This window comes from Larimichthys crocea, chromosome VI, assembly GCF_000972845.2.
Source record: "Larimichthys crocea isolate SSNF chromosome VI, L_crocea_2.0, whole genome shotgun sequence".
NCBI lineage: Eukaryota > Metazoa > Chordata > Actinopteri > Sciaenidae > Larimichthys > Larimichthys crocea.
The window spans coordinates 9,375,750-9,391,609 of NC_040016.1; the positions used below are offsets into that span (position 1 = coordinate 9,375,750).

Sequence of the window (15,860 nt, forward strand, 5' to 3'; positions counted from 1 at the left end):
GTTTTTAAAGGTAGAAAAGGAATTTATTTATTTAATTTAGAATTATAAGTTAATAATTTCTATGTTTAAATATTTTGCCTTATTTTGTTTGCATATTCGAAATAAACACTTAAATCAATCAATCAATAACCAATAACACTGGGACCTTTAAGCATGTGTGTGTGTGTGTGTGTGTGTGTGTGTGTGTGTGTGTGTGTGTGTGTGTGTGTGTGTGTGTCAGAGGAGGAAGAGCATTTCCCAGCTCCGATGCTCGCCGCCGCCATCCATCCAGCGCGTTCACGCTACCGGCACACTCAACTGCATGATGGCCGAGGGAGGCGGACCCGAGTCGGGTGGCGCGGCTGACTCCGACTCGGAGCCGGTAGCTGCTCAAATGCCAACCCCTTCAACCGAAAGTCAGAAGCAGACTATCGGCTCACTTTTGAAGACGACTCTAAGAAAGGGCGACGAGTGGTGAGAAAACCAGCTCCGAGTTTGTTTCAGTTTCAGCGAGAAACAGGAAACGCTAGCGTGCTAATGCTAAGCTAACGCCACCAATGGCTGGGAAATCGAAAGCTAACTTAGCTGCTAACCCAGCCTCGACTTTTTACATGTCCCCACCTCTGTTAAACTGCGTTAACAGCTCTTAATGTCGGCTCCTAAACAGCCTAACTAACACACCCGGCTGAGAGGATTAACATTTGTGCAGCACTCAAACGTTCATGTCTGTTTTGTGACAGTTGGGTGACGGTGGCTCGGTTAGCACACAGGCCCGGGTTCACACAGTCCAGTCAGACCGGCTCGTTGTTTATTAGATAAGTAACGCAGTGATCAGGAATGTTACCCGGTGTGTTGTTGCTGGATTGTGGTGACACGCTCAGCTACATGTGTGTCAGTAAAGACCACACACACACAGGCCTGCAGCTACACAACATTAAACAGCTCTCACCTCCAGCATTTAAACATCACAACACAAGATTTCTTGTCTTCTTTGCTGGTAGAAACAAGCACCAGATGGGCTTTGATCTAGCCCATGAGATAGATAGTGTTTCATGACACTTTATTAAAGTGAACTACCGTCCCATGGCATTCAAGATGAAGTGCAGGACTTTCCACACTCCTCAGGTTAAAGGGCAAATATAACTGAATGAAACAACCTCCTATCTGACCTGATGTCGTTACCGTGCGGATACTTGTTAACAAGCCTGTTTAACTAAGAAAGTTTCTTGCTTAAGATGAGATTAAGTCAGTCTAGCTTGCCTGCAGGTTTGCATAAAGGCTCAAAGTGCAGCGTCTCTCCAGTCTATGTGTTTTCTGTCCTTGCTCAATAGCGTAAACGTTTCAGGTGACCACAAAACCCTCTTAAGTCTTGGGTATAAGATGTGTTGTCGTGAACTTTTTGCCCAAATGTTTCTTTTTAGGTATCTTATAGACAGCCGGTGGTTCAAACAATGGAAGAAGTATGTGGGATTCGACAGCTGGGATATGTACAATGTTGGAGACCGTAGCCTCTATCCAGGACCAATTGATAACTCTGGGCTGTTCTCAGGTAATCTTTTAAAGAAACATCTGTTAGATATTAAAAGATCTGCTTTTTTTTTCAGCCTATAGTAATCATTTTGTTTTCCTTCATAAAGACCAGGAGACTCAGGCCCTGAAAGAGCACCTTATAGATGAGCTGGACTATGTCCTTGTACCCACTGAGGCGTGGAATAAGCTTGTTAGCTGGTACAGCTGCCTCGATGGACAGCGACCTATCGTCAGGAAGGTAATGTTTAAAGATTTTTTTTATTTTTTTTTACCTTGACTATTCATTTATGGATCAGGGCTCCTAAACGTCTTCTTTCCTCTTTAGGTTGTTGAACACGGCATGTTTGTTAAGCACTGTAAGGTGGAGGTCTATCTGCTGGAGCTGAACTTGTGCGAGAATGACAACATGGACAATGTGGTCACACGCCATTTCAGTAAAGCCGATACTATAGGTGAGGATTCTGTGGATCAACAGCTGCCTACACACTGGGAAACATCTGTACATTTTAGATCATTAAACATGTTTTGTGCAGGAAAGATGATAAAGAAGTTTTTTGCAAATCCCCCCTCATTCCAGATACTATAGAGAAGGAGATGAGGACGCTGTTCAATATCCCATCAGAGAAGGAAACACGGCTCTGGAACAAATACATGAGCAACACCTACGAGCAGCTGAACAAGCCAGACAGCACTGTACAGGATGCTGGTCTCTTCCAGGGGCAGGTAACGTAGAGCGGTGTTATTCAAATCAGCTTCAGATCACTGATAGGCTTCTCTTCCTCATTTCTTTTGAAGAACAGCACAGTATTTTACCAGTACTCGCTGCGCATACATAATTCATTTACAGCCATTGTGCAAAATAACAGGAACATCTGAGAGTGTAATGTTTGCTGATTGTTGTTGGTATTAATTCACATAATTGTTGTTGAGGTTGTGGCGGAGAAGTCAGGTTATTGTTCGGGTGTACGGTCGTTTTTTTTTATTGAAGTTTGTGGTGGTGTTGTAAATGAAGTGTGCTGTGGTGCCTTTACATAAATAGATGAGTTTTGAAGGATCTGGAAAGTTTCATAATTCAAACCACTGAATTAAATTACATCAAACTGAGCTGGTGTTCATGCTCTTGTGCCTCATACCTCTGGAGTCGCGATGTGAAACCTACGCAATAAATGCTCAGTTTCTCGCAGCAGCTATCGTCCAAAAACTGTAAACCAAAGGACAGAAACCGACTTATTAGCCACCAAAGTAAGTTGAGTTGCTAGACGTACCTGCAGCTGCTAAAGCTTGGCAGCGCTTGGTACACATAGAGTATTGTATTCAAGCCTGAGACATGATAGCTCTGACATGAAGGTCGATTGTGCCAGCCTGGCTCTCACTCAGCTTGTTTTCCCACAGGTGCTTGTGATTGAGCGGAAGAATGAGGATGGCACATGGCCCAGACAAGCCTCCCATTCCAAGTAAGCAAATACATCGTTGATGTTTTTTTCATTCAGGAAAATGGGACAAGAGAGTGAGAGAGAGAGTTGAATCCCGGTATGTTAGGTAATCGTGTAACAAATGTTCTCTCGAACACGGTTTTGTTCTTCCTTCCTTGCCAGATCCAGTACCACCCCATCCAGGAATTTCACTACCTCCCCAAAACTTTCCTCCAACTCAACAGCCAGTATCTCCTCAACAGTAACAAATGGAGACAGCAGCTGCAGCCCCGGCTACACACTGAACAACAGCACCTCCTCTGGAAACAGGCAAGAGTTCTCATCTGATTTCTCACTCCCATCACTGCTTCTTTCCAGGCACAGTGTCATCCTTTACCTCTCCCGGGGTCTCAATTATGAAAAGGGGTGTGTAGGATCTGTATAAAACATGCATATACACACACCTGGTGTCTAACTCCCACTGGTTGCCAGAAACCAGCAGGGTGGTTCGTAGCCTGCTGTGCTTCATGTGGCACAGGCGTGGTGATTTTTGCTTTTCCTTCTCAGTTATGACCAATGTACCGCCCTCAACTCCTGTAGTTTCCAGTTGTCTGTGTCTCCAAATACTCACTGGATTTTATGATGACACTCAATAATTTGGCAGAAAAAAAACCTTTCATGTTCAATATTTCTCAAGCAGATCTGTCGTAGGGAATATAAAAAAGGAGATTTCTCGCAGACTGCTCTTGCATTTAAGACATTATTATTGAATCATCAAACGGTTAAGTCCCTACAGACCATCATCAGAGCATGAGGTCTTTGTTCAAAGAACAAAATAAAAGACAAAGAAGGATTTTTTTTTTGTACTTCTGTTAAAACATTGCAGAATTATGAACACAAACCTTCTCTGTGCCCATAATATCTTAAGCTCCTGTCTTATTCTACTTCTGTTTTCCATTGTTTAATGTTTGTCAGTTTTTCCATTTGTAAATTTGTGTGTGTGTGTGTGTGTGTGTGTGTGTGTGTGTGTGTGTGTGTGTGTGTGTGTGTTTAAAAAGCACCATATGTCAAACCGGCTGGTATCAAATACATCTACATATGCACTCGGATGCAGCACCAGCATGGTTTTTAGTCATGGTGAGGGACGTGTAATGAAAGAACACACTGTAACTGTGCTGTGGCAGCACAGGTCCATTACTCTGCTTGCTGGAAAAAAGCATTGTGGCCTGAAGGTGCTTGCATTTGCTCTACCTAGAGAACATTACTGAGGTGTTGATTGATTAACGTGAAGGGAAAAAATGGCGTTTAATTAGATAAGTTTATTCAACTTCACTCCATGCTGCAGACTGATTAGGTTATACTGAAAGGTGTTCATCATTCCACCCCTATATATGTCAGCAAAAACGTTGTATTGTAGTTCATAAATGTTGTATTCAGCAGCATTAGGTGTAGAGAATCAGAATCAGGTAGGGTTTCATATAGAATGAATTTACTTGGACGAATTGGTGCACAACAATAATAAACACGGAACAAGAATAAATAAATACTGTATGTCTAGATGATGAACTGACATCTTGACGTAGATTATATTGCATCACTGTCAGATGAGTCATTAAATGACGAATAGTTTGTCCAGTGTTGGTTAGACTTTATTGTCCCCGGAGGGAAATTCATTTTTACAGCACTGCACATGACAAGGAAGACAGACATTAACAACAGCGACAGACAGAAATAGATGAAAACACAACACAACAGCACATTACCTCAGTTCCGTGACATAATAGAAAATGTAGCACACAGAGAAAGATTTGTGCTTAACATTCAAGCTCAGCATATATTTGTCACATTACTAGTGCATTCAGGGACATGGTATTAAATTCTAAAAGTAAATAAGATGTAACTACAGAAATGACATCTGGCTTTAGTGCTGAGGTGGCTGTACCTGACGGTGATTTGACGTTGAAATAACAGTAAAGTTTACAATCTTTTTAAACTGCAGTCTAAGTAAAAAAAATAGCAGTTAGTTACCTGCTGTGTGTGTGTGTGTGTGTGTGTAACAAAAACCAAGTATGGTTAGAATATTTGACTGAATTTGCATATCTGACTGTATTTTCAGACATAAAACAAGTCTGTTTTAGTTTTGTTATTTGAAATGAGCAGCCCTGCGCTCAGGATTTGCATGATGGCATGTGGCCATATGAATGAGGTGCTTATGGCAGACTAGCCTGTTTTTACTTGTTGACAGTTCAAAAGGGCATGTTAGTTTTCTCTTGAGGTGGTTTATTCATATTGTCTTCATTCATGTAGTTTCTGAATGCTTAATGTTTGAATATATACCTGAAGCGTCACAGCACAGTGTGTGTCGGATACAACAATAACACGTCTGCTCTTCCAACAGACTGGGGGGCTACAATTCATACAGCTCCTCCTACAGCTACAGAGAGTCCCAGTCACAGCCTGGCCTATGTGGTCTCAGTAATTTGGGCAACACATGCTTCATGAACTCTGCCCTCCAGGTAAAAAAACAAAAACACACCTACACCTTTCAGATAAAGTCAGTTGCAATGTTTCTGGTGGGATTTTGTTCACATAATCCACTTTTTATTCCTCCTCCTCCTCCTCCAGTGCCTGAGCAATGCATCTTCACTCACAGAGTACTTCCTCGAAGACCAGTATGAGGCAGAGATTAACCGAGAGAATCCGCTGGGAATGAGGGGCGAGATCGCCGAGGCCTACGCCGACCTCGTGAAGCAGATGTGGCTGAGTCGCAGCAGCTATGTGGCCCCACGTACCTTCAAAGTGAGTTGTGTCAGACAGCTTCATCTAAAGTTAACGTATACGGATTAAAATGAACAACATCCATCATTTTTAAACATCCAGACAAAGTTAATAAATTCTACCTTTTTGCTTCCAGACCCAGGTCGGACGCTTTGCACCCCAGTTTTCAGGCTACCAGCAGCAGGACTCCCAGGAGCTGTTGGCCTTCCTGCTGGACGGGCTCCATGAAGATCTGAACCGTGTCAAGAAGAAGCCTTATCTGGCCCTGAGGGATGCAGAGGGCCGTCCAGATGAGGTACAGCACATACCTATGTATGGTGTGATGCTATTTCGAATAGGAACATTTTATTTGTCAAAAGAAAAAGAAAAACTGCATTTAAGCTCAGGATGATGGTGGAATTTGTTGCTTAATTATTTATGAGTCAAAACACAACTAGGTCAGGGGAGCTTTGAATATAAATTGAAATCAACCTTAAATTTTAGAAAGGGATCGACTGAGCTGCAAGAAGCTGCCAGTCTCTTTTAGAGACTAGATTTTTTGTGTTTTTTGTTTTGAAGCTGCACATTTTATTTCATCTGCAACTGTTTTATAGCAACAGAAGAGCAAACGGGTTTCAGCTGGTATCTCATGATGTGTTTCTGTGTTTACAGATAGTTGCCAAGGAAGCCTGGACGAACCACCGCTTGCGCAACGACTCGATTATAGTTGATATTTTCCACGGCCTCTTCAAATCCACTTTGGTGTGCCCAGAATGCTCCAAGGTGTCTGTAACCTTTGACCCCTTCTGCTACCTCACACTGCCTCTACCCATGAAGAAGGACCGCACTATGGAGGTTTTCCTGGTGCGATCGGACCCTCAGTCCAGACCCACGCAGGTGAGGTGGACTTAAGCTCCAGGGTTTTTCTTCTACATTTGACTGACTACTCTTAATACTCAAAAATACCAACTAACTAATAATCACATTCTTTTTTTTTTTTCTTTGTCTTGCAGTATCGAGTGGTTGTCCCCAAACTGGGTACAGTGACAGACCTGTGCAGCGCCTTGTCCAAACTCTGTGGTTTCCCCCCAGAAAATGTTAGAACTTCAACTTTTACACCACTACAATCAAGTCTCTTTTTTTTTTATACTTCTAATGGAAGTGCTGTGTACTAACTTTGCAATTCATGTGTCTTTCTAGATGGTTGTGGCGGATGTTTACAATCATAGGTTCCATAAAATTTATAGACGGGATGACGGCCTCAACCAAATCATGGAAAAAGATGACATCTTTGTGTAGGTGTTGTTGTTGACTAAGCTGGCTCAAGTTAGTCATCGTGGTTGCTGTTTATCGTTTGTGTAATGTGTATTTTTTTTTTTGTTGTGTCATTGCTATTTCCAGGTATGAGGTACAGGAAGAGGACAGCGAGAGGATGAACCTGCCTGTATATTTCAGGGAGCGCCACTCCAAGCATGCGGGAAGCTCCACAAGCACCATGCTGTTTGGTCAGCCTTTACTCATCACCGTGCCCAGACACAACCTCATAGCAGATGTTCTTTATGACAAGATCCTAGAGAGGATTGGGTAAGAACTTACAGTGTGCATAGATAGGAGGGAGACAGAAGAGAGAGTTTCAGAAATGGTTTTGACTGGTGAAGTGCAACTAAATCCACTGATGATTCTAAAAAGTGGATTCTGAGTTTTTATGCTGCTAACTAATCCTCTCTGTTCCCCGTTGCAGTCGCTATGTTAAACACTCCCAGAGCCCTAACAGTGAAAGCAGGGCCTCAGCCTCGGCGACCTTTGCCAGCTGCAGCCAGGCTCCCGAATGTTCCACATCGTCTGGTCTCAATGCCAGCCTGGGTGGCTGTCGCAGCCCCCTGTCAGACGGGGCGTCCTGCAGTGCCAGCTCCAGTAACGGCAGCAACCACTCAGGGAACTGTAATGAAACGAATGGGCTGTATGATGGTAAGAAGCTAACATGAATTTGAAGGAAATGCTGATCAGAGTTGTCCATGTACACTTTAATGTGCAGTCATGTAAAAATGATTTCATCTGCATCTGCTCAGGTGAGGAGGAGGCCATGGACCACCAAGTGAGTCCAGAGCCAGAGAATGGCCACTCCGAAGAGGAGGAAGAGGAGTCCTCTGACTTGGAAAACGGGTCTAAAGGAGGCACAGCCAAGCCGTGCTCTTCACCAGCCAAGCTCTTCACTTTTAGCATAGTCAACTCTTACGGAACAGCCAACATCAGCCCGCTGCCTTGTGATGGAAATGTCCTCAAACTTAATCGTAAGCATTAAATATTTTGAATCGCAGCGACAGTTTGAGTCTTGAAAGCCACCTCGGGTTGACAGAACCCCTCTCTTTCTCTCTCTGCAGCACATTCCACAGTGGCGATCGACTGGGACACCGAGTCAAAGAAACTGTGTTATGATGAACAGGAAGCTGAGGTCAGTGGGTGGATATTCATCAGACAATCCTGTGACAGGATGTGCAAACAGTCCATTTACATTTGTCTAAATATTATGCACAGGCGTACGAGAAGCATGAGAGCATGCTCCAGCCCCAAAAAAAGAAGGCCACCGTCGCTCTGAGGGAATGCATCGAGCTCTTTACGACCATGGAGACACTTGGAGAACATGACCCATGGTGAGGGTTCACGACTACAGCCTCAGCAGATTCCAAGTGTCCACGTTGTTGTCATAATATATGATCTTTTTTTTTTTAATACAGGTATTGTCCAACATGTAAGAAACACCAACAGGCCACAAAAAAGTTTGACCTGTGGTCGCTGCCTCGCCTTCTGGTAGTTCACCTAAAGCGTTTCTCCTACAACCGGTGTTGGAGGGACAAGCTGGACACAGTGGTGGACTTTCCCATCAGGTATGCAGACGGTATTGCTCATCGACTTGATAGTCAGGAAAGTTGACGCTGAACGCTTACACTAGAGGGAGCTGTAGTCTGAAATTCATCGAGGAAACTTATTTATTCTTGCTCCGAGACACAGACTCTGTCTCCAGGTCACTGACTTCCTACTCCAAAGAACCACCTTGTTTCGTTATCTGTCTCGGTTGTGTAACTAAGATACCTTTTCAAAAGTAGCCTTCCAACCCTGGATGACTCAACCTTTGTTCGGTTGGGACAGAACAAATGTTCCTCTGTGGTTTAAAAGGGAGAAGTTGCATCAGGATTATGTGGCGTAACGGCTGTGTTACCTACACTCGCACTGTGCCACTTCACCTCTGTTGAGGAACTTGATCCACTTGAAACCGGGAAGCGAGGGGAGGGGAAAAAAGGCTGAGTCATGCTCATTAAGGCTGTCTGAAACTTGGCCCATATGCTGTGTTCTGTATTAATCGTGTTAAAAGAATCCTGTTTTTATTTCTTGGCTTTTCTAAGTTCAATAATTCTAACACTTTTTTTTTTTTTGTCAGGGATCTGAACATGTCCGAGTTTGTGTGTGACCCCAAGGCCGGCCCCTACATATATGACCTCATTGCCGTGTCAAACCACTATGGAGGAATGGGAGGGGGTCACTGTAAGTCGCTGTTTGTCATTTTAATCTTTCATTAAATAAGCCACAGTTTATTTAGTCTTTATACGTGCACACAGTATGTCAACAGATGGTCTGCTGAAGTCACACTGCAAAACGCCTCACACATCTTTGTTCTCTGTGTTTTTTTTATACTTGCTTTGTCCATTCATTTTGAACCGGTTTGATATGATCTCATCCTGGGTAAACAAATGAATAGCTGTTTGGTAACTGTGCCATCCCTCTGTTTTTAACAGACACAGCTTATGGCAAGAACAAAGTGGACGGAAAGTGGTATTACTTTGATGACAGCAGTGTCTCCTCTGCGACAGAGGACCAGATTGTGGTGAGTTTCTTTCTTTAATTGTAGAGTTTCAGTATTTAATGATTCTTGTGTTTTTATCCATCGATTGATGATAAGCCCTCAGCCTTCTTGGCTTTCTGTCCTCGGGTGTCCAGTGTCCCTGTTTTTTGTAGTGTAATCCTACCCTTGTCCTCCCTTGCAGACTAAAGCAGCCTATGTGCTGTTCTATCAGCGCAGAGACGAGGAAGCCCCGTCAAAACCTCAGCCTTCGGCCTCGCTGGGAGGAGCCCCAGAAGCAGTCGATGACCACATGGACACAAACTGAGGAGCACCCCCCGACGTGAAAAAAACAAAACAACAACAACAACAAAAAACACGCACTGAAACACATACGGCAAATAGAGACACTTGGATGCACACACAAAGCTACTTTAGTGACAGAGGACTACACAGACTTAACATTATTAACCCTTCCTTCCCTGTATTTTAGTTGATTTCTGTCTTGTATGTTGTCAGCTAGAGCCAACAGCCTTGTCAGAAGAGTGACCTACGAGACATTCTCCCTGCAGCGGGGCGGCCTACTGATTCCTGAACATAGTTTACTAGTCTGGAACAAAGAGGAGTATAAATGGATATATAGGGTCCTCTCACTGGATGAACAGAATGTTTAGAAGTGCCCTCAAATGCATAGGTAACGAAATGTTTCTGTTCTGTCAGACATAAAAACAAAAAAACTTAAAAAAAAAAAAAAGCCAAATGCAAATGTTATTTCAACCAAAGCGTTCCAAGGTATTTATGAGAACTGATAAGACGTTAGCAGGATAATGGCATTGTGCCTAGATTTATCTCTAATATTGCTGTGCTGAGGTAAATGCAAAAAAAAAATGGAACAATACATGCCATGCTCACTTGAAAGCATCCTGCGACCTCGTTCCACCTGTCTAGAGTGGATCACTGATGAGGGTGGGGGGGATGTTGTGCTCCGAGGTCTGCCAGGTCTGTGTTGCAATCTAAAACCACAGAAGGGCAGGTGGGAGGCGGGCGGGGGGGTGATTTTGTTTCTGGGATCTGCATCTTGACATGAGAAGCTGTTTTTGTTTTTTAACTTCACCCTTGTTCAGCCATCATTTTGTTTTTTTCTTTGACGCACAGTACGGGCTCTGCTGTCTCTCGGACCCTAAAACCTATGAGAGGAGTCTCACCCTGCTAACCCTAACATTTTTAATTTTTTTTTTTTTTTTTTTTTTTTGGTCATCAATTCAAAAGCGGCCTTTCGATTCCTGCAACCTAACAAAAAAAAAGGAGGCACTTTGAATTCTCCACGAGTACATTATCTACCTGCTTCTGGTGTTACCTAGACATGACAGAATTGTATGGTTTGGCCTTTAGCATTAAGGGTTTATGGTCTGTCATACACTTCCAGATCATTTTAATGTGTCTTATGAGCATATTTTGATTGCTGCCTGATTTGGACCCCTAGCTCACCTGCAAATGGCTTTGCCCTTACTAGTCTTGTACATTAATGCAGCTCTGTATTGAAATGGCTATGTTATTTGATATCTTCAAAGCACACTGAGTGAATCAAAAATAAACTAGTATAAAAGTGGTGCTTTATTCATGAAACTTGAAACACGTTCCTTTATCATGAGGAACTATCTACACGTGTCATCAGATGGGGGGGGTACCTTAAAAGCATTCTCACAGGATGCAGGCAATTGGAGCCGGTAGTTTTCCTTCCAGTGATCACTACTCAGACGTTCAGTAAAACACAACAGAATTGTCTCTGTTGGTAGCAGAAGAGATGAATCCATTTGTTTTTATCTACATAGACACTGTTGTCACAGGAAGCACAGTTGTAACGGATGTTTTGTGGCCGAGTATAAAATAGAACAGGTTTATTTATACTCAGTCCCAAGGGTCTTCTAGTGGAAACCAGATGTCAGCTAGTACCTAACAGATTTATCCCCATCACTCTTGTTCTGTGGCATAAACTCTGCTGCACTTTGTTGCATAACAGCATGTTGATATGAAAGGGCCTCCCATGTGCTTTTTTACTGGGTGGGTCCTGCCATTATTACGTCGTTCAGAGATGACTACCTAAATATAATCATGTATGCCAATGACTAGAAAAGCTTTACATCATATCTGTAATCTTAGATACTTAGTCGAAAACAAAATTCAGCTGCCAGAATGCAGCGAATCTTGTTTTCTTCCCCCCCTTTTAAATCATGTCAGCAACTCAAACTCAACAATAAGTGAAGATATGTAAATAATCACACTATTGAAAATAGGTGTATAAATTCTTGTCCTCATATTTATCTTATTGCCGATATCTGCAGTATTTGTTTTTAACTGAGAAATATTTGAATTCAAAGTACAATAAAGACTGGAAGCCTCAACAAGGTGGTTTGTTTGGAGTAATTACACGCACAATATATTTATATACTTTGATAAACCCACATCAAAGCTGTGATTCTCTAACAAATCTTAATTTACTGTAGTGGGGAGTTATGCAATAACTATTGCAAAATAATCTGTACTGATGTGATGCAACCTCAAACTCCATTTATGCTGACTGATAAATGATCTATGGTTTATGATCAGTTGTAATCTCTGGAATAGCACATAGACTCAGGCTCAGGATTTACTAAGAGTTTCTGGGTGGATATTGTTACCCATCTAAGAAAAATAACTATCACATGGGACCTTTGTACAAGAGTCTTAAATCTCAAGAGGCAATCAGGAAATGTTTGGAAAAATACATTTATTGGTCCTCTTTAATACATCAAACCACAGCTGTGCTTTACGTGCACGCAATGCAGCTGAAAACATTCAGTCTTTTACATTTCATCAGATACCCCCCCTTGGTTTCAGAGGATTCCTTCATATAGTAAAAGAGCAGAACACAACGAATTGTGTACACGTGAGCACAGGCGATTGAGAAAAGTATCATACACCATCTAGTGCAAGTGGAAGTTGTTGAACGGGATATTCTGGAAGACCGTTAAATTAGTTTGCCTGGTTGAGGAGCTTCTTGATGTCTCCCTCGATGTCACTGGTGAGGAACCTCCTGCTGTAACGCTTGAAGGGCACCCCATCGGGTCCGATGAGGAACTTCTCAAAGTTCCACGCCACATCGTTCCTGCAGATCGGGCTCCAGATGACTAACTTGGGGTCAGTAATAAAAGCGCACGGCTCATCGGTAGGGGACGGGAGACTTTCTCTCAGGAACACAAACAGGGGATGGGCATCCTTTCCATTTACATCCACCTTCTCCAGCAGCTGAAACTTTGGCTCAAAGCCATTTCCAGGACGGACGTACTTCAGGGACAAGAGGATTTCTTCATTCTTACAGTTCTCCTGTATGGGTTGATCATAATGTGATGTTAAGATCTGACATTTATCATAGGAATATGTTGACCCTTGTGAGAGAAGTGATCAGCAGATACTGTCATGAAGCAATAAAGGTTTACACAAGGCAGAAATGTTGCAACTGTCTTGTCTTCCAGCAGTCCAACATCACACTTTCACTTCCACTGTGTATTAACCCATAGATATATCTCATCAATAAACCACTCTAATACACAACTGACTTTTGTTTGGAAAGTTGTGAGCCCACAGTTTGACTTAAACATCACATTCATGATATAAACTGCACTTGCACTTTGTTTTAATTTGTCTTCTTGAATAAGGAAAGACTGGTCAACTTCCTGCTTGTAATAAGAAGCCTGCAAATGATCTGAACCACCATCACCTTTCACCGTCTATTAATGAGTTACTATTGTTGTCACCGACTGACTGAGTTAATAAATAACAAACAGGCTGTCGAAACAATACAAGGAAGAGCTTAAAACAAGTAGTAACGTGCCTTGTTACTGGCAGAAGATTAACACAATCGCTATTTCCTGTTTCCTGCTTATAGCAACTAACTCACATGGAAAAGTTTTAGTGAGTTTTGTGTTTACTTTTTCAAAATCTCCTCTCGATAAATAAATTAATATATCAATATATATCAATATATATATATATATATACAGACACACACACACATTGGGTTTTCCCTGTAATTGTGTCAGTATCCTATGTTGAGTTTGCCAGTTTGTCAGCACAATCCCTGATCAGTCCTTCTCCACATGCATCAGGAAGTATTGTTCAATTGTAAATCTCGATAGAGGCTTGATATTATATAATATATATATATGTATGTTGTGTTGTGTGTATGTATATATATGTATATATATGTGTGTGTGTGTTGGTGTGTGTAGTATATATATATATATATATATATATATATTTATATATATATTATCGAGGAGAGATTTGAAAAAGTAAACATAAAACTCCCAAAAACTTTTCCATGTGAGTTAGTTGCTATAAGCAGAAACAGGAAATAGTGATTGTGTTAATCTTCTGCCAGTAACAAGGCACGTTACTACTTTGTTTTAAGCTCTTCCTTGTATGTTTTCGACAGCCTGTTTTGTTATTTATTAACTCAGTCAGTCGGTGAAAACAATAGTAACTCATAATAGACGGTGAAAGGTGATGGGGTTCAGATCATTTGCAGGCTTCTTATACAAGCAGGAAGTGACCAGTCTTTCCTTATTCAAGAAGACAAATTAAAACAAAGTGCAAGTGCAGTTTTATATATGAATGTGATGCTTAAGTCAAACTGTGGGCTCACAACTTTCCAACAAAAGTCAGTGTGTATTAGAGTGGTTTATTGATGAGATATTCTATGGGTTAATACACAGTGGAAGTGAAAGTGTGTGTTTGGACTGGTGGAAGACAAGACAGTTGCAACATTTCTGCCTGGTGCAAACCTTTATTGCTTCATGACAGTATCTGCTGATCACTTCTCTCACAAGGGCAACATATTCCTATGATAAATGTCAGATCTTAACATACATTTGATCAACCCATACAGGAGAACTGTAAGAATGAAGAAATCCTCTTGTCCCTGAAGTACGTCCGTCCTGGAAATGGCTTTGAGCCAAAGTTTCAGCTGCTGGAGAAGGTGGATGTAAATGGAAAGGATGCCCTCCCCTGTTGTGTGTTCCTGAGAGAAAGTCTCCCGTCCTACCGAGAGCCGTGCGCTTTCATTACTGACCCCAAGTTAGTCATCTGGAGCCCATCTGCAGGAACGATGTGGCGTGGAACTTTGAGAAGTTCTCATCGGACCCGATGGGGGTGCCCTTCAAGCGTTACAGCAGGAGGTTCCTCACAGTGACATCGAGGGAGACATCAAGAAGCTCCAAACCAGGCAAACTAATTTAAGGTCTTCCAGTTCAACAACTTCCTTTGCACTAGATGGTGTATGATACTTTTCTCAATCGCCTGTGCTCACGTGTACACAATTCGTTGTGTTCTGCTCTTTTACTATATGAAGAAATCCTCTGAAACCAAGGGGGTATCTGATGAAATGTAAAAGACTGAATGTTTTCACTGCATTGCGTGCACATAAAGCACAGCTGGGGTTGATGTATTAAAGAGGACCAAAAATGTATTTTTCCAAACATTTCCTGATTGCCTCTTGAGATTTAAGACTCCTGTACAAAGGTCCCATGTGATAGTTATTTTTCTTAGATGGGTAACATTCCACCTGAGAACTCTTAGTAAATCCCGACCTGATCTATGTTGCTATTTCCAGAGATTACAACTGATCATAAACCATAGATCATTATATCGTCAGCATAAATGGAGTTTGAGGTTGCATCACATCAGTACAGATATTTGCAATAGTTATTGCATAACTCCCCACTACAGTAAATTAATTTTGTTAGAGAATCACAGCTTTGATGTGGGTTTATCAAAGTAATAAAATATTGTGCGTGTAATTACTCCAAACAAACCACCTTGTTGAGGCTTCCAGTCTTATTGTACTTTGAATTCAATATTTCTCAGTTAAAAACAATACTGCAGATATCGGCAATAAGATAATATGAGGACAAGAATTTATACACCTATTTTCAATAGTGTGATTATTACATATTCACTTATTGTTGAGTTTGAGTTGCTGACATGATTTAAAAGGGGGGGAAAAAAACAAGATTGCTGCATTCTGGCAGCTGAATTTTGTTTTCGACTAAGTACTAAGATACAGATATGATGTAAAGCTTTTCTAGTCATTGGCATACATGATTATATTTAGGTAGTCATCTCTGAACGACGTAATATGGCAGGACCCACCCAGTAAAAAAGCACATGGGAGGCCCTTTCATATCAACATGCTGTTATGCAACAAAGTGCAGCAGAGTTTATGCCACAGAACAAGAGTGATGGGGATAAACTGTTAGGTACTAGCTGACATCTGGTTTCCACTAGAAGACCCTTGGGACTGAGTTAAA

The 15,860-nt window shown here is 41.8% G+C and overlaps 2 protein-coding genes across 2 annotated transcripts in view; one reads left to right on the forward strand and one right to left on the reverse strand.

The window, feature by feature from the left end:
• Nucleotides 1-218: 218 nt before the first annotated feature.
• usp4 (ubiquitin specific peptidase 4 (proto-oncogene)) lies at nucleotides 219-10,401 on the forward strand. The gene is made up of 22 exons (XM_027279158.1): nucleotides 219-453; nucleotides 1,401-1,528; nucleotides 1,617-1,747; nucleotides 1,835-1,961; nucleotides 2,087-2,232; nucleotides 2,902-2,963; nucleotides 3,105-3,251; nucleotides 5,320-5,437; nucleotides 5,547-5,720; nucleotides 5,836-5,994; nucleotides 6,351-6,575; nucleotides 6,692-6,775; nucleotides 6,879-6,973; nucleotides 7,080-7,262; nucleotides 7,420-7,646; nucleotides 7,748-7,969; nucleotides 8,060-8,130; nucleotides 8,214-8,329; nucleotides 8,414-8,563; nucleotides 9,115-9,218; nucleotides 9,470-9,558; nucleotides 9,719-10,401. Exons 1-22 carry the CDS (start codon nucleotides 302-304, stop codon nucleotides 9,839-9,841), a joined length of 3,033 nt encoding a protein of 1,010 aa, XP_027134959.1. The 5' UTR covers nucleotides 219-301; the 3' UTR covers nucleotides 9,842-10,401.
• A 1,859-nt stretch (nucleotides 10,402-12,260) lies between these two features.
• Nucleotides 12,261-15,860, reverse strand: part of gpx1b (glutathione peroxidase 1b) — a 5,602-nt gene continuing 2,002 nt past the window's right edge. Inside the window, exon 2 of the mRNA XM_010745288.3 lies at nucleotides 12,261-12,876. Within this exon, the coding sequence (XP_010743590.2) occupies nucleotides 12,526-12,876 (351 nt within the window). The 3' untranslated portion in view covers nucleotides 12,261-12,525. The remainder of the gene's footprint in view (nucleotides 12,877-15,860) is intronic.

Coding starts and splice junctions, on each gene's coding strand:
- usp4 (XM_027279158.1), top strand. CDS start 302: ATGATGGCCGAGGGAGGCGGACCCGAGTCGGGTGGCGCGGCTGACTCC. Junction 5,721..5,835: donor TGGCCCCACGTACCTTCAAA/GTGAGTTGTGTC, acceptor TTTTGCTTCCAG/ACCCAGGTCGGACGCTTTGC. Junction 8,330..8,413: donor CTTGGAGAACATGACCCATG/GTGAGGGTTCAC, acceptor TTTTTAATACAG/GTATTGTCCAACATGTAAGA.